Source organism: Myotis yumanensis, unplaced genomic scaffold (assembly GCF_028538775.1).
Source record: "Myotis yumanensis isolate MYYU_CA2020_CCGP unplaced genomic scaffold, mMyoYum1.0.hap1 SCAF_1, whole genome shotgun sequence".
Classification (NCBI taxonomy): domain Eukaryota; kingdom Metazoa; phylum Chordata; class Mammalia; order Chiroptera; family Vespertilionidae; genus Myotis; species Myotis yumanensis.
In genome coordinates, this window is record NW_027223752.1 from 10,535,988 (window position 1) to 10,553,310 (window position 17,323).

The 17,323-nt window shown below is 54.1% G+C and overlaps 1 protein-coding gene across 2 annotated transcripts in view; it reads left to right on the forward strand.

The window, feature by feature from the left end:
- LOC139009491 (protein Daple-like) overlaps positions 1 to 17,323 on the forward strand; it is a 106,835-nt gene that overhangs the window by 73,039 nt on the left and 16,473 nt on the right. For both annotated transcript variants that reach the window (XM_070413772.1, XM_070413777.1), the window contains 10 exons: positions 599 to 726; positions 1,935 to 2,076; positions 2,883 to 3,065; positions 4,091 to 4,252; positions 5,693 to 5,970; positions 6,639 to 6,782; positions 8,607 to 8,793; positions 10,502 to 10,647; positions 13,464 to 13,553; positions 14,903 to 15,141. In XM_070413772.1, the coding sequence (XP_070269873.1) occupies positions 599 to 726; positions 1,935 to 2,076; positions 2,883 to 3,065; positions 4,091 to 4,252; positions 5,693 to 5,970; positions 6,639 to 6,782; positions 8,607 to 8,793; positions 10,502 to 10,647; positions 13,464 to 13,553; positions 14,903 to 15,141 (1,699 nt within the window). The remainder of the gene's footprint in view (positions 1 to 598; positions 727 to 1,934; positions 2,077 to 2,882; positions 3,066 to 4,090; positions 4,253 to 5,692; positions 5,971 to 6,638; positions 6,783 to 8,606; positions 8,794 to 10,501; positions 10,648 to 13,463; positions 13,554 to 14,902; positions 15,142 to 17,323) is intronic.

Sequence of the window (17,323 nt, forward strand, 5' to 3'; positions counted from 1 at the left end):
TGGCTTCACCTAACTGCAGGGTGGCTGGGGATTTGCCGGTGGGATGTCTGGGGAGCACCGTTCTCTGTCACACAGGTGGTCCGAGCCTGCGGGTTTGGAGCGGGTAGGCATGCATGCAGGTAGAAAGTTGTAGCTACTGGAGAGCTACGAAGAGGTGTGGGAGCAGGTGGACTAGCTACGCCAACCACCTCAGTGAGAGCAGCACCTACTTTTGAAAAGTCAATCAAAACCAGAATTTAAAATGAAATCTTCCTCCTTTTCGGACTTGGTGTTTGTTCCGAATTCTCTGCAACGAGCATTTAATGACAGTCCTCCCTAGAGGAGATCATTAGGATGTGAACCTACTAATCAGATCGACGTAACGGTATTTCCAACGCACGTTTGTGCCTGGAGCTCAGTGGATCCATCCTGGCGCACGGCCGTGTGGCCCGGTCGTCTGCACTGGCTGCAGGGATGTGTTCACCCTTCTCTGTGGAAGAGGGGTTCACCCGTCCCCATCAACCGCCTGCCCAGCCTCAGTGACTTGGGAAGGCACTGGCTCAGCCTTCCGAAGGGCCATGCGCTCCCGGCCCATGCTCGTCCCCTCCCTGTTCTCCAGGAGCTGGTGCTGGAGAAGCTGAAGAGTCAGCGGCTGACCAGCGAGCTGGACAAACTGGGCCAGGAGCTGGAGAAGGTCGGCCTCTGCAAGGAGCTGCTGCTGCAGGACGACAACAGCGACGGCAACAGGTGAGGCCCCTCCCCAGGAGGTCTGCAGGCTCCGCAGCCCGTGCGCAGCCCCCGCGTGCGCCCCGCCCCAGCTCCAAGCTCTGCTCTGTCTTTACAGCCCAGGGCCTGTTGTCCTTCACATCTAGGTCCTCTTCCTGGAGGTTCCCAAGGAGGAGAGGACGGACACTCTTTTGTCCATAAAAAGGCTACTTTTGCTGTTTTAATAGACGATTTTATTTTAGAGTAGTTTCAGGTTCACAGCAAAATCGAGGGGAAGGTATGGAGATTTCCCATATGCCCCCTGCTCCCCGCCGTCAGTGCAGCCGCCCCCCCCCCCACCATCACCAGCACCCACCATGGTGGCCCACTTGTTACCTGATGGACCTGCACTGACACGGCTGTAGTTTAATTAGGGACCACTCCTGGTGAGCCTCGTGTGGGCTTAGAGAGATGGATGATGACGTGTCCATCATTGTAGTATACATACTGTTTTCACTGCATAACAGTCCTCTGTTCCACCTACTAGTATTTATCCCTCTCCAACACCCCAGCCCTTTAATTAAAAAAAAAAACAACTTATTGCAGCCTTTTCCTGCATTGCTTTCCTACATGATCTCATTTTTCAAGGGAATCCAATGTCTTGGATTTTTTGCTGGACTTGTAACTGACGACATCCACGTCCTAGATAATAGCACGGTGACCTTGGGCATGGTGACCTTGGGCACATGGCCTAACCCAGTGGTTCTCAACTTTCTGGCCCTTTAAATACAGTTCCTCATGTTGTGACCCAACCATAAAATTATTTTCGTTGCTACTTTATAACTGTAATGTTGCTACTGTTCTGAATCGTAATATAAATATCTGATATGCAGGATGGTCTTAGGCGACCCCTGTGAAAGGGTCGTTCGACCGCCAAAGGGGTCGCAACCCACAGGTTGAGAACCGCTGGCCTAACCTCTCTGAGGCTCAGTTTCCTCCTCTTCTGTGAAAAGCCCATGATGACTCTTCCCTGTGGCGATGGTTATACAACTGCCCAGTGATGTGTGACGGTGTTGCAGGCGTATTGACAGCAAGTCCCGGGTGGGCTCTGGCGGGATGGTCTGGGCCGCATGCTGCCCGGCGCCGAGGAAACCTGCCTGATCGGGGAGGGGTGTGTGGCAGCTGGGAGGTCGGGAGCTTGTGGGTGGAAAGGCAGACAAATGGTACTATTGCGTCTTTGTATTCTTCAGAAAATACAAGATCTTGGAGGGCAGGAATGAATTGGCATTAAAGACGACACTGGCCTTGAAAGAAGAAAAGATCGTGTTCCTGGAGGCTCAGGTGGAAGAGAAGGCCAGCCTGACCCGCGAGCTGCAGAAGGAGCTCCAGGTGGTAAGAGCTGCCGCCGGGGACGGTGCTGGGTCCCGCCGGAAGGTCCCTGCCTCGCCCCTCCCCTCCCGGTGCCTCGCCCAGGCAGCAGAGGGGCAGCCTGGGCACCCGCCTCATGGAGCAGGTGTGGGTGAGCCGCAGGGTCCGAGGGAGCTATTTCGGATCATGCCGTCAGGGCTGGACAACCAGAGAGTGAATCAGGTTTGGGGGGAGAGGAGGCGAGATCTGGGGACCCTGGTGAGAACCTACTGGAACGGGCGTGGGGCCCCAGACAGTCTCATGGGCACCCTCGATGGGACACACAGGTGCACAGAGGCATGTAAGGACATGCAAGTCTGCTCCTGGCGCACACGTGCTGTCCACATGCGTGCTGTCCATACATGTGTTCTCCACACAGTGCTCTCCGCACACATGCACACAGGCACGTTTCTTGGTTGCGTGATTGGATAAGGAATCTAGAAAAAAGTGATTCTAGAGCCGATAGGGGCTTTCTGACATCACTCGGTCCCTCTTCTCCCAGCGCACCTCCGTCTTAGGGAGCGGACCGCCGAGGCTCAGGGAGTGAGGAGACGTGCCTGTCGTGTGGCTAAAGTCAGGCTGGGGCAGGATGGGGTCCCAGGCGCCTGCCCTTCCTGTCATCCTTGGAGGAAGGAGAGCAGGACAGAGTGGGTGTGCATCTACACCAGAGCTCCTGCAGGGTGTCCCCTTGTCCAGCCGCTGCGGGGGAGGGTGGGTGTGTGTGGGGCTGATCCCTGGCTGCGCCGGCCTCTTCCCACCCCACATCTGCTTCTGTGCTCCTGTGCCCGCAGCTGAAGGAGAGCGAGCTCCTCAGGCAGAGCCAGGAGGGGAAGCACCTGCAGAACTTGCTGAGACACCCTGCGGGGACCTCGGCAGCCGGTCACCAGGAGAAGGAGGGCTGGGGGCCGAGCCACAAGGAGGCCACCATGGAGCTGCTCCGGGTGAAGGACCGGGCCATCGAGCTGGAGCGGAACGTGAGTCGCTGCCCCGCCCCATCTCGCAGGCCATCCCACTCCTCATCCTGGTGACACACCTCACGGGAAAGCACAGCGGATGTAGAATCTGCTGACCTACCCCGGTCTAGCTGGACTCTTCTTGATGTGTCCTGGGAGCTCTGGGTTCCTTCAGCGTTCCTCACATAAAGGCGAGGTCACATTTCCCCTTGCTGACCTGCCCTCCCCTGCCCATCAGACCTGGCCGGCCGCTCATATGCCGGACTCTCCATCCTGCTGTGTCGGTGCTCTGTGCCGGGGTTGGCAAGCCAGGCCTGGCGCCTGCTCCTGTGAGGAGGTTTTACTGGAACAGACACCCCTTGGTTTACCTGTCGTGTGGGCGGGGCTAAGTGGTGGGGGAGAGACCACAGGGCTGGCACCCAAAATATTTACTATCTGGCCCTTCACAGAAAAAAGTCAGCGAGTGTATGTGTGGATCCGATTTTATTGCACCCTCCCAGTTGTTGTATGAAGCGGATAGTGATGGTTTTCACCACCTGACGGCAAGAAAGCTGAGACAGTCTGAGGCCTGACCAAGGGCCCATGCTAGTGAGGTAGCCCATGGAGCCTGGCGACCCCCGGGCCCTGGCTCCTGGCCAGGTGGTGGCAGATGGGAGGTCTTGGTCAGCCTCCTGGAGCACGAGCCACCTCATTGGCCGCGGGCTTGGCCTCACATCCTGCGCGAGCAGCTCACCGAGACGCACTCGCAGGTGTTCACCAGGAAACTAAGAAAAGCATTAAGAGCAAGGCCGCGCTTGCCTCTACCTCACACTCACGCACCCCAGTTCCGGCAGAATCCCCTTCATGCGTGTTCTTGAAAGCACATACCCCCCAAAACTAGGTGTGTTTTTTCCCAGTTCTGTGGATTGTTTTTCCAAGAGAGAACAGCCTCTCACCTGGAGGACGCTGGCTTTGGCCCCAAAGCATCCCCTTTGGAGGGTTCCTTACAACTCAAGTACGTGTGCCGTTTGCCAGGGGGTGTCTGACGGCCTCGTTCTTCCCCCTAGAACGCGGCTCTGCAGGCCGAGAAGCAGCTGCTCAGGGACCAGCTGCAGCACCTGGAGACCCAGAACGTCGCCTTCAGCAGCCAGATCCTGACGCTGCAGAAGCAGAGCGCCTTCCTGCAGGAGCACAACACCACGCTGCAGACCCAGACGGCCAAGCTGCAGGTGATGCGCAGGGCCGAGCACGGGGCGTTGGGGTTCCGTGCGTCCTGTTGGGAACAGGCTCGTTGGAAACTGGTGCCTCGCCTCAGGGTCTTTGGCGGTGGCGATGGTTGGTGAGCCGGGTTCCGTGAGGGAGCATATGGCTGGGGCCTCGTCTGTTTCCCAGTCTCCTCCTGGAAACGTGCTTAGGGATGACTTGGAAAAGAGTCTCTGGGGTCGACTCAGTTTGGCTCAAGAGTTGACCAGGCTTCTTTGCTGTCGGGCCCGGCAGAGCCTTTTCAAAGCTACTGTGGGTCTTTCACCTCCACCAGGGAAGTCGGGTGTGAAGGGGCTCCTGGGCTGGCGAGAGCATCGAGCAGAACTGGGCCACACAGGTTAGGGCAGGGGTCCTCAAACTTTTTAAATGGGGGGCCAGTTCACTGTCCCTCAGACCGTTGGAGGGCCGGACTATAGTCTAAAAAAAAACTATGAACAAATTCCTATGCACACTGCACATATCTTATTTTGAAGTAAAAAAACAAAACGGGAACAAATACAATATTTGTATTTGCATGTGGCCCACGGGCCGTAGTTTGAGGACCCCTGGGTTAGGGCGTTGGTTTATAGTTAACAGATGTGGGAACACGCGTGATCGCTTATTAATGCCGTGCCCGAGAAAAGGGTTTGAAAATATGTAACTCGGGGGTCAGGGACAGTAAACAGGAAGCCATTTGGCAAGGAGAATGGGATTTGTTCTGTTAAAATAAAATGGGGTCTTAGTCGGTATTTCGTTTTTGTTGTCTTGTTGCTGTTGTCCTGTCTTTGTCTGGCTTTGACATCAGGGTAATTCTGGCCTCAGAATGAGTTAGGACAGGTTTCTTCCTCTTCATTTTCCTGATAGTTTTGGATGTTGGGTGGTTCTGTAAACAGCAGGTTAAATTGGTTGGTCGTGTTGTTCAGATTTTCTGATTTTCTATGTATTTAACTTCTAAGAGGCTTTTAACAGTCGTCCAGGAGGGCACCCAAGGTGCTTATCCAGAGAAAGGGCATGATTGGCCCAAAGAAGGTCACGTGTGTGGGGAGGGGCGCAGACTCAGTTTAGCACCATATGATGGTCCGTGTCTGCTGGACTATTCCCTCGGGCAGAGCCCGGAGGGGAAGCACCTGCAGAACTCGCTGAGAATCCCTGCAGGGACCTTGGTGGCCGGTCACCAGGAGGAGGGCTGGAAGCCGAGCCACAAGGAGAAGGGGGGCTGGGCCCTTCCCAGTGCAGTTCCTTACGTGCTGGTAGAACTGTCCTCAGCATGGCTGGGGTTTGCCTGCCCCGAGGGTCCCTGCTCTTTTGGTGTCTGCACTTGCCCTGCTCTTGGCCCCTCACTGCGTGCGGGGGTGCGGGGATGGGGAGTCTGTGGCTCCCTGGGGTCTGCGCCCGGTGAAGCATCATCACCTCCTCCGTCCCGGCAGGTGGAAAACTCCACCCTGAGCTCCCAGAGCGCCTCGCTCACCGCGCAGTACACGCTGCTCCAGAACCAGCAGGCGGCCAAGGAGAGCGAGCATGAGAACCTGCAGAAGCAGCAGGAGCAGCTGGCGGCAGCCCATGAGGCCCTGCTGCAGGACCACGCGCGCCTGGGCGCACTCCACGAGCACCTGTCTGTGGAGCACGAGGCCCTCATCGGCCAGCACAGCCGCCTGAAGACGCTGCATCGGTCCCTGGAGCTGGAGCACAAGGCCCTCGGGGAGAGGTGCGTGCCGGGCTCCCCCAGGCTCAGTCCCCCTTCGCTCTGGCCCCTCATGGTTCCCCTGGACCCGCTGCTTCACAGGAAGAGAAGTGAATGGAACGTCCCCCTCAGCGATGTGGGGTTGGTGCAGCTGGAGGCTGAGGGGCGGGAGGGTCCCCGAGGGGAGAAGGGTGTGCCCAGCTGATCCCAGCTCAGGGAAACCATGTGTCAGCATTGGGGTCCCTGCTCCCCTGGGGACTCCTGCCCCCTCTTCCTCTTCTCTCCCACCAAGAACAAGGAGGGGACGTTCACCACAGCTGCTGATATACAGGCACCTGCCTTGCCAGCTTCCAGGCCTTTTCTTCCCTGTCAAAGTCTCAGAGTCTGGGCTTTTTTTTTTAATTTTGGAAACTTTTGAATATATGATCATGGTTCCCAGTGGGGTAACGGAGGGAGGCTGCTTTGACAGGGACTGGAAGGGACCCTAGAGACACGTAGGGTGGAAGGAGGGGGACCGGAGGAGACCCCCAGCGCTGGCCCAGTATGTGTCCCATCTGCCATCCTCCCGTTCTCTGTCTGACCCCGCTCCCTGCCCATCCCCGCCGCCTTCAGCTCTGCAGAGAGAAGCCGCTCACGGAGGCTGTGCCGTCTCCTGGGGTCTCCGTTCCTAGCAGGTGTGTTTAACTTTTCAGGCACGAGGACCTGCTGAAGCACAAGGCGGAGCTGGAGGAGCTGGAGAAGGTATTGACCACTGAGCGGGAGGCCCTGCAGCAGGAGCAGAAGACCAACGCCATTGCCACCAGCGAGAACCAGAGGCTGCGGGGAGAGCTAGACAGGTAACCGCCTCTGCCCCCTGCAGCGGCCTCTGCCAGGTTTCATTCAGAGCAACTCACTCAGCACCCACTGAGCTAAGCTCAAGCGAGTCTCCTGGTAATGGTGTATTTTTACCAACCCTGTCATGGTCACAGCTGGACGGTCACAAGGTAAAGGCACGCCAGCTGGTGGCTGGGAGGGGAGGACTCGCGACACTGGGGTGCTGCATTGTCTAGGCTTGGTGACCTCCCCTCCCACCTTGATGATGGTGATGATTGTATCGGGCGAGGGCCCCTTCATCCTCTGACACCAGCCTCCCCGTGAGGGAGAGGCGCTCGGTCCTCGGCATTCACGCGTTCCCTCTTGGTGAATTCACCTGCTGGCTGAAATGCACTTGAACCCCCAAATCGGTAGCCGTAGCCTTTCATGGGCCTGCCCAGAGTGGGAGATACTGGAGTCGCCGATGGGCACATTGCAGGGGAGGCTGAACAAGACCTTTGGCTGCTGCCTTGTTTCAGCTCTCACACTGCAAACCAGTGTCCCTCTGTGGCCTATTGAGTGCCATGGAGTTCTATTTTTATGCTTTTTGGTGGCGATGTCGCTGTTTGAAATGGCCCCTAAGTGGAGTGCTGCAGTGCTGTCTAGTGTCCCCAAGGGCAAGTCTGCGCTGAGCCTCATGGGGAATAAAGGAGCGGCATTTGAGACTCACAGGAACCGGCGGGGACAGTTTTAGTATCCACTAAATGAGTGTTCTCGGTGGTTTGATAGGACATTATACCGTGAACCATGAGAATTAACTGCATTATTATTATCCCTCTTTAAAAAAAAACACAGATGAGGAAAGAGGCTCAGAGAGATTAAATAACTTGCTCAAGTTCATGCTCCTAGTTAGTGGCAGGATTCAAATCCAGGTCTTGTCTCAACCCACAGGCACGGCCATATATGAAGCCTTCCTTCCCACAGCCTTGTTTTAATAAGTATTGGGGGCTACAAACTCAGGTGCCTCCAGTGGCCAGGCAGGTCCAGCCGGTGGGGAAGGAGTGTCCGCGTTAGAGCAGACCCTGGTGGGAGACACACACCCTCTGAGGGCTGTCAGCTGGGAGGCAGGCCGGGCTGCCAGGTCATTCTTTCATTTATGCTCCCCACCTTCCCCCCCCTCTCCCCACCTCCCAAGAAGCTAGATATCGAAATGTTGATGTGAAACTTAAAATTTTTTAAATGTTGATAAACTAATTAATTTACAAAAAAACTGTGTGAGCCAAACTGGACACATCTGTGTTCAAATTGAGTCCATGAGCCTCTGGTCATGTGAGCTTTCTAGTATAAATCGTCCCCCAGGAAACCCAGTTGGGTAATTATGATGATAAGATGATGATGATGATGATTTCAGTGGATTTACATCATACTCAGAATCTCATGTTTTATTTATCTCAGGAGTTGAAATTAGAAAGGGGCTTGGAATTGGAAGAAGAGCTGGGCATAGACGTAGAGTTTTAACTGTCGGTGTCCAGCAAAAATGTTCTGAATGTTTTTTAAAAGAGTTTTAATAGAACCCTTTTTTCCAAGTCGGCAGGTCTGCCAAAGCCTTACACAGAAAGGACTTCCGCAGGGATGCTCTGTTGAAGTGGCGTCCGCGCCTGCCTGTCCTGTCCCCCCAGCCCACAGAAGTGACCTGGGCTAGCCTCATAGAACCCCAACAGACACAGTTTGAAAACCGCTGATTTTGTCCAACCCTCATTTACACATGGAAAAAACTCAGAGAGGTTGTGGTTTTGATTAAGGTGCACACCTGGGACGGAGGCTGGGAGCGCTCCTCATCCCTTGGCCCTGTGGCTCTCGCCCTCCAGGGTCAGCTTCCTGCACCAGCAGCTGAAGGGGGAATACGAGGAGCTGCACGCACACACCAAGGAACTGAAAACCTCGCTGAACAACTCGCAGCTGGAGGTGAACCGCTGGCAGGCCCGGTACGACGAGCTGAAGGAGGAGCACCAGAGCATGGACCTCTCGCTGACCAAGCTGGACCACCACTGCGAGGTGAGGCCGGGGCTGGTGGCTCAGGACACCGCGCCTGTGCCCTGGGCGACAGCCGTGGCTCAGCCGGGTCGGAATGGGTCCTCATTGGCGTCTGTGCTCAAAGACCGTGTGTGAGTGTCACACAGAGGCCGAGAGGAAGTCAGGGACATTTGAGAGGGACAAACCCCATGACGGGAGGGGATGCGTTAGAAACACCTTTCACCGGACCTTTGCTTCTTGCAGGGTTGGGTGGTGCATGGAAACAGCCAAGTCCTGTATTTTTGTGTGTGTTTTTTTAAATATATTTTTATTCATTTCAGAGAGGAAGGGAGAGACAGAAACATCAGTGATGAGAGAGAATCACCGAACGGCTGCCTCCTGCATACCCCTCACTGGGGATCAAGCCCGCAACCCAGGCATGTGCCCTGACCTGGAATCAAACCATGACCTGGTTCATAGGTCAATGCTCAGCCCCTCACTGAGCCACACTGGCTGGGCGCCAAGTCCTATTTCATTTCCGAACCCACGGCTGAGCACTTGGCTCAGGGCTCACCGTGTCCTCTCATTTATTTCTCACAATGATGTTGTGAGCTGGGTTCCCATCCTCATCCCTCTTAAGTACTGGGTTGCAACCCAGTTTGTGTGAAGCCAACATTGCAACTTTCCTGCTACACCAACTGGGATGATATTCTAGAGCAGGAGCAGACCAACCTTAGCCCGAAATTCAGATCTAGTCCCCCACCTGTTTTTATGTATCTGTGAACCAAAAATAGCTTTTACAGTTTTTAATGGTTGGGAAAAATCAAAAGGATAATATTTGGTGACAAATGAAAATGATATGACATTTAACTGTCTGTGTCCAGGAGTAAAGTTTTTTATGTGTTTTTTTTAACACAGCCACACCCATGCATGTACATTTTATCTCTGGCTGCTTTCCTGCTGTAATAATCAGAGTTGAATAGCCGCAACAGAGACCATCACCCTGCCTGGAAAACTTAAAATATTTACTATCTTGCTTTTTACAGAAAAAGTGTGCTAGCCCCGCCTAGAGCAGAGATGTCCAATAGGAATATAATGCAGGCCAGCATACATAATACAAAATTTTTTAAAAATTAAAAGGAAACAGGTGGGAAAATTTTAGTTACATATTTTATTTAGCTGTTATATCTAAAATAGCACATGTAACCCCAAAAAGTTTATTAATGGGATTTTTAAAAAATGTTTTTGATTTTTTTTTTTGAGAGAGAGAGAGAGAGAGAGAGAGGAAGAAACATTGATGAGAGAAACATGGATCGGTTGCCTCCTGCACGCCCTCCTGGGGATCGAGCCTGCAACATAGGCATGTGCCCTGACCAGGAATCAAACCTGTGACCTTTTGGTGCCTGGGACGATGCTCAACCAACTGAGCCACACCAGCCGGACAGCTTATTAATGAGATATTTTTAAATTGTTAAATCCCCAGAATCTGTTGTATATCTTGGCACTTACAGCACGTCTCAGCTCAGACCGGCTGCGTTTTCAGTGCTCAGTGGCCACACGTGGCCAGTGGCTGCCTGATTGGACGGTGCACTTGGCCGTCCCCATGGCATTGGCTGTGTTGGTCATTCTCATTGGATACCGAAACGGCCCTCTTTGTGCACGTGGCCTTTTTCTTCTTTTGGAGGTAGGTTCCCCGCAGTGGGATCACAGGGGCCCGTGGTGTCTGAGACATTGTCCGTGTGTGTTTTAGCTGCTCTCCCGCCTCAAGGGGAACTTGGAGGAAGAAAACCATTACCTCGTGAGCCAGATCCAGATGTTGAATGAGCAGAACCAGAGGCTTCTAGAGCAGAACATGGAGAACAAGGACCAGTACCACGAGGAACAGAAGCAGTACATGTAAGGGGTGTGGCTGCCCTGTCCACAAAGGGGCCCTGGCTTCCAGCCCCGCACCTGGGCCTCGACATTCTGGGCAGAGAGCCCCCTGGGGCACTGGTGTCCCAAGGGCAAGGGGTCAGACCATCTTCCCAGCGCATCCTCCTCTCATTTTCCTGGAATGGTTCTAGATTTCTGCAAGTAGGGGTGGTTGGCTTTTCAAAGATACTGCCCACTGCCAGATGGTTCTTAATCTGCTCTTGGAATTCAGTTCAGTTTTAAAAATAAGATGGCGGTAGAGTGGTGCCTAGGGAAAGAATTCAGATTGTGGGCCGAGCCCTTTCTGTGTGTTTTCCCTTAACAGGCTGGAGAGAGGGTCGTTGGTGCACCCTGGTTGTCCTCCCTCTGCTGACATGACACATTCCTGGCTTTGGCGTAGGCCCTGCGAGGTGCACAGAACCAGTGACCTGGTGGCCAGGAGCTAGTAGGCGTGATGGGATGTGAGCAGAGCTGTGTGCACAGCAGACAGACGTTGAGGAGATTCATAGAGGCCTAGAAGGAAGCGTGGTGGTGGGAGTTGGGGTGCTGCTGCTGACCCGGATGGGGACAGGCTGGCCGGTGGGGGGAAGTGACGGTGGAGCACGGGTGGTCTGGATGCAGGGAAGGTGCAGGCAGTGGCAGGAGGGAAGGCTGCAGCAGGCGGCGCTCAGCTGGGGAAGGCGTCCATGCCCGGCTAAGGAGCCGGGTTCACTGGGAAGTGAGTGTTTATGGGAAGCTGGTCTACAGGCCCAGGAGCTGCCAGAAAGGAGGGCGGGAGGAAGGGCCTTGGTGTTGGAAGCCTTATGGTTGGAAGTCAAGTAACCTGAGATGCATCTTGTGGGTCCAGGGTGGTCTTCCCCCCTCTGTGCTGTGCTGCAGGACTGTCCTTCCTTGTGGTCAGGAGTGGCTGGCCATGTGGGACAGAGGGACATGGACACAGTGACCCGGGGCACTGTCCCAGCTCCCAGGGTAGCGGGGCTGCTTTACTGTTCTCTTGGATTCTTCTGCTCGTCTACAGGTGGTTGCACCTACCCAGGATGGTTCACGTGGAAAGCCACACTGTAGTTTTGGGGTAGAAATGACTGTGGCCTGAAGTTGGCTCTCTGTAATGCAGCGGGTAAAAATTACCAGCAGAGGTTGGGCAGGTGCCAACTAGAAGGGTCAGGGCCTGGTACCCAGGGGGTGATCTGATGATGGTTTTGCATTAGACAGGTCTGTAGGAGGCCAGGGAAATGGCAGGCTTGCTGACCCTGCTCCGAGCGGAGTCTTCCCCAGTCCTGGGAGGGTTGTGGTGCCTGCCCTCTGTGAGTTTGTGCGCCTGGAGTGGAGGGTTGGTCAGAGCCAGACAGGAAAGCGCTCTAGCATAAGGCCCAGCAGCACGATTGTGGGAAGAGAACAACACAGACTAGAGGAACAGCGCCAAGGGCACTGGGAGCAGAGCAGGGTGGTCAGGGCCTAGCGGTTTTGCGAGCCATCACTTTTCATGGGCTCCTCACTTCATGATAAACTCTTGGGAAAGCCCTGGTGTTAGGTGGGACCTCGGCAGCTTCATGGCCGAAGGAGCCTGAGCAGCTGCCTCGATTGGAGGACTCATTTTCAAGCCAGGAATCCAGGATCTGAGCTGTCAGGGCCACAAAGTCCACGAGGGAACAGGACAGGAGCTGGCGGCCAGTGGGGGGGCACTCTGGGACAAGGGAAAACCAAAGCATGCTGTGCGGTCTGTTTCAGGAAGGCCAGGCTCCCTCTCCCAGTGAGCAGGGGTGCCCTCCAGCAGCCCCAGGGTTAAGAGGTGTCTCTGGTCCTTTCTGTGTTTGTGAAAATGTGAACTGATTGCCAACAGAAATGAGATTTTTTGCTTCACAACCTGGGTTTCTGGAACCTTCTGGAAAAGCGTTCAGAAGTTCCACCACATCTAAAGCAGGGCTTGGTTTGCAGGGCCTGCGTTCAGTCCCACGAGGCATCCTGTGCTCAGCCGTGCCACAGGCCCCACCGCTCCCTCTGGTCCTTCCAGGCCTGCTTTGCTCCTTATCTTATCTGTCGGCCCCGGGAAGGCTTTGAGTTCGCTTCCGTGGCAGTATTACCAGAAACCCAGCATTGGAACGGGCCGAGGTCAGAGGTCTGACTTTGCTAAATTGACTTTTTAAAAAATATATATATTTTATTGATTTTCTACAAAGAGGAAAGGAGAGGGATAGAGAGTTAGAAACATCGATGAGAGAGAAACATCGATCAGCTGCCTCCTGCACACTCCCCACTGGGGATGTGCCCGCAACCAAGGTACATGCCCTTGACCGGAATCGAACCTGGGACCCTTGAGTCCGCAGGCTGACGCTCTATCCACTGAGCCAAACCGGTTAGGGCTAAACTGACTCTTTTAACCTTAATGTCCATCTACCTCCCTGAGGGCAGCCCTCTCCCCACCACTAAAGGTATCGCTCATCTGTACCCGCAGGAGCTAGCCTTGCCCTGTGCCGGGCCGGAGTGCCCAACATCCCGAGTTGAGCTGGCCAGAAAGTCCTCCGGGTCTCCGAGCTTGAGTTTCAGGTGGTTGGGGGTTTGTTCTCCTAAAATGACGTTCAGCCTGATCCTCGGTGCTACAGCAGGTCTCCTCTACGTGTTAGGTTCCCGGACCCACGTCACGTGCTTCCACCCCCATATTCCCCCTCGGGGATCATGACCGTCATGAGCACCGTGATGTCCGAGTCCCAGAAAAATGCCGGCCCTTCTGGGCTAGGTCCCAGGTTGGGCCGATGTTTTATTTTAAAAAACCAAATTGTTTTTTCTTTCTTTTCTATTTACAGAGACAAATTAAATGCCTTGCAAAGACAAAAGGAAAAACTGGAAGAAAAAATCATGGATCAGTACAAGTTCTATGATCCTGCTCCCAAGAAGTGAGTTGATTTAATGGCAGTAACTTAAGCACAGAACAGAAAGCTTGCTCTTTCACGAGTGGGGAAAGCTGTAGCATCTAGCGCAATGACCAGTTTGTTGGGCTCGCATCTTCCCCTCCATGGCAGGTCCACTGTGCGCAGGTCTCCCAGCACTGAAAGAATTTAGAGTTTCTTTCGGTCCCGCCGTCCATACTCAGCGTTATCCTATGAGGGATGGCGAAGGCCCGCTGCCATGTCCTGTTGAAGGGGCAGAGAGTCTGTGGTTTAGAGCCACTAAAGCAGGACTATCAGGCTGTGTCTCCAGGTTTCAGGACCTAGAACGCCATGTTTCTGTTTTGGGAAGGAAGCGTGGGCTGGACTCCTGGGCCAGCACCCATGGTCTTCTGTCACAGGAACCTCTTGGTCTTCCCTACCTTCCTCTGGAGTCTCTAGACCCCAGGGTGGTTCACAAACACGTCCCCTTCTGCAGAGCAGCAGCCCCGGTGGTGGGCCGGCTCGGTCCCTGAGGCTGCTGGCCTCCCCCGTGCAGCAGGGCTTCCCTGACGCGGGCCTGAGCCCCAGGAGCTGGGCCTTCAGAGTGTCCTGTCCCAGCCCAGCCTTGCGGTCATATCACCATGAATCCTGCAAGGCCTCTCTGTTGGCATCACAGAACCACAGAATTTCCCACCTTCCGCCTGATCCTTCTGTTGACAGGGAGATGAGGCATCGATGGGGAAATTAAACCGTTTGTGTAAGCACGGTGCTGTTCTGTGGCAGAGCCAGGATTAGAACCCACGTGTGGTTCTTCTTGTTACATTAGAATGCCTCCGTTTCTGGTTAGCTGCAGTGTATTACCCTTTAACTTCACTGTTTTTAATTCAAGTGGCCCACTCTGCCCTGCCCTGTTCCCCCTCACCCAGACTCCTCAATACCGGGAATGGGCAAAGTCTGCCAGTCCATTCACCCGTTATTAACTCTGGCTAAAAATGAGGAGGTCCCTGACTCTTCCTGAAAACGGCATTTTGATGGAAAGTGCCAACAAACATAGATCAGCACAGCACCTCTTCCTGCACTTTACAGCGATCGGGAGCTGAGAGCTGTATTTGAAGTTCAGTTTCCCGAGAGGCTAGTGGGGGTTCCTGCCACGATGAACGCTTCTACCGTCCCTACCACAGCCGCAAACTGTGTTCCACCCCTGAGCCCCACATCCAATGATCGTGGTGCTGGCGAAGAGCGCCAACCTTCTGAACCCCAAATTAACGGCCACTTCCCTGGCTGGTGATGGCAATCCCAGCTTGTGTCAGCGCACCCAGTGACCTACCGGAGGGGCAGTGAGGGTTGGCTGTGTCCTAAAAATCTATTTCTAATAGGAAAAACCACTGGATTGGAGCCAAAGCCTTAGTCAAATTAATCAAACCAAAGAAAGAGGGTCCCAGAGAACGACCGAAGTCAACCACAGACAGCCCTCCCTGGCCGCTGGAGTCCTCAGACCCGGCCTCGCCCAGTGCTGCTCAGCCTCCAAAGTCGCAGCCGGAGCCCCCGGAGGCCACGCCATCATGCTCGAACTGGGTGGAAGAGCGAGACGCCCACAGTGTGCCTGTGGGAAAAGGTAGGAGGGTGACCTGGATGCAGGCGGGAAATGAAGGGGAGGCCCTCAGGTCTCCCTCGTGGACAGGGCAGCACCAACGAGATGGCGTGCTGGGTGTGCACACGTGTGTAGGCGCCTGAAGGGGGTGTGCTCCCCCATTAGGTATGTGAACAGCCAAGTAGAAAATATAAACCCACGTCCGTGTTGTGGCAGCTTCGTCCGAGAACAATTTAGTTCCTTTAGCACGAGAAGCCCCGCCCATCACATACAGGTGGTGGGTCCTGGAATGTCCAGAGCGGATCTCCATACAGTTACCGCAGAGAGAGCCCAAGAGGGTAAGTTTTGGGGTGTCCTTGTATCTGCCGGGCCTGGGAGAAGCCATTTCCGGAGGGAGATCCCAGTGCATTTAACACGTAATGGACACGTGCAAGGTCTTCAGCACGGCCTCGGGGCTGAGCTTTCGGCCCCTCTGAAAAGGAGGTGCGGTTCTCTTCTCCCGCCTTCCTGGCCTTGAGTCCTCCCGCCAGGGGGCGCTGTACCTGGACATTTAGGGCTGTGGTCGGAGTGAGCCAGAGGTTCCGAAATGGGTTTCTAGTTGATGTGCTGCATATGTTTCATCGGATCTAAGAGGCTGTCAGTTGTAAGCTGTAGGATTATGTGCTCATAGAAAGGAAATGAATGGGTGGTGGCAGTGACGATTTTGTCAGAATTGTCACCTAGCCAACAGAGATGCGAGAGATGCTCAAAGCTGCATCCTGACTTCAGAGATGTAAGGTTTGGGGGTGAAATGTGCATCTTACAATCGATTAAACAAAGCCATCGTCTTAAACATGGTTTCGTTTTCAAATTCACTTTTAAATATCATTGTGTAGATTATTTACCTATAAACCTGCCCAACAAGCCCCCTGAGAAAGTAAATTTTATGAAGGACACTCGGGCTTTCTGAGGACCAGGGCCGTGCCTGAGACTCGTGTGCTCTCAGCGGCTGGCGTGACAGTAGCTGACAGGGCCCAGGGCCTGTGCCAAGCCGCCTTCTGAGTGTGACGTGTGCACAAGCCTCTCCGGGTGGCAGTCACCACTTCAAGTCCCGGTGTGTCACTGGAGAGGCTAAAATGAGGTGTGCACACGCATGCCCACTGTCTGGGGACTAGTGCTTGCATCCCCAGTCTTCACAGCAGGTGAATTAGGTCCAAAGCTCACGTGCAGGTAAAAGATAATGAAGCTTTCATACTGGCTCCTTACATGTTGTGACATTTACCACCTCAACTTGTGTTATTGTCTAAACTGGCTTAATGACTATAATCAGCCTAATGGAGTTGGCAAACCTTTCAGAGAAAAAAATGCTTGACTGATCCAAACTGTCGTTGGGGTCCATGAAGGAGCAGGTCAGTGTTAAATATGAGTAACGGCAGCCGTGCAATGGTGCTTCCTGGGCTCAGCACCCTTTAGGTAGTTGACCTGCTCTATCTATCGCCTTTGGTTCTAACTGCCGGGTGAGGTCGGCACCATTCCTGTCCCTGTTCAGAGCTGGGAAAGTGAGGTTTGCCAGGGTTAAGCACTGGCCCAGAGAGTAAGTGTTGGAGCTGGGATCCGAACCCGGGTCTGACGGATAAGGGGCCTGAACTTTGACCCCTGTGAGCACTGCCTGCACTTCAAGCTGCTGGTCCCTGAAGATGCTGAACCCGCCTGGGGCCCCAGCATTGAGTAGTGGGTCCTTATCCTGTGGTGGGAGCTGTGGTCAGCAGGTGGCGCTGTGGGGAAAGAAGTAACCGAGGTTCCTCTATGGCAGGGGTTCTCAACCTTGGCTGCACATTAGAATCACCTGGGAATCTTTTTAAAATGCTGATTTCTGGGCCTCATCCTCTGGAAATTCTTTTTCTTTGTTATTAATGTTGTGGCCTCACCCCGTAACAAGATTCCCAGGTGATTCTAATGTGCAGCCAAGGTTGAGAACCACTGCTCTATGGACTTGAATCCTCAATCAGAAATTGGGTGAATCAGTTATGTTCATGTACATGACATGCTCAGAAAGACCAATTGTCTGCTCTGGTCAGACTGTAATTTAAAGACCATGAAGGGGAGGTTTAGAGTAGAGGATGCATAGGGCTCTAAATGGGAATAATTCTTGGTGGAGACGGTGTTCTGGTATCAAAAGGGTATTTTCATTACCTTCAAACTCATCCTGCTACTAGAGGTTATTTAG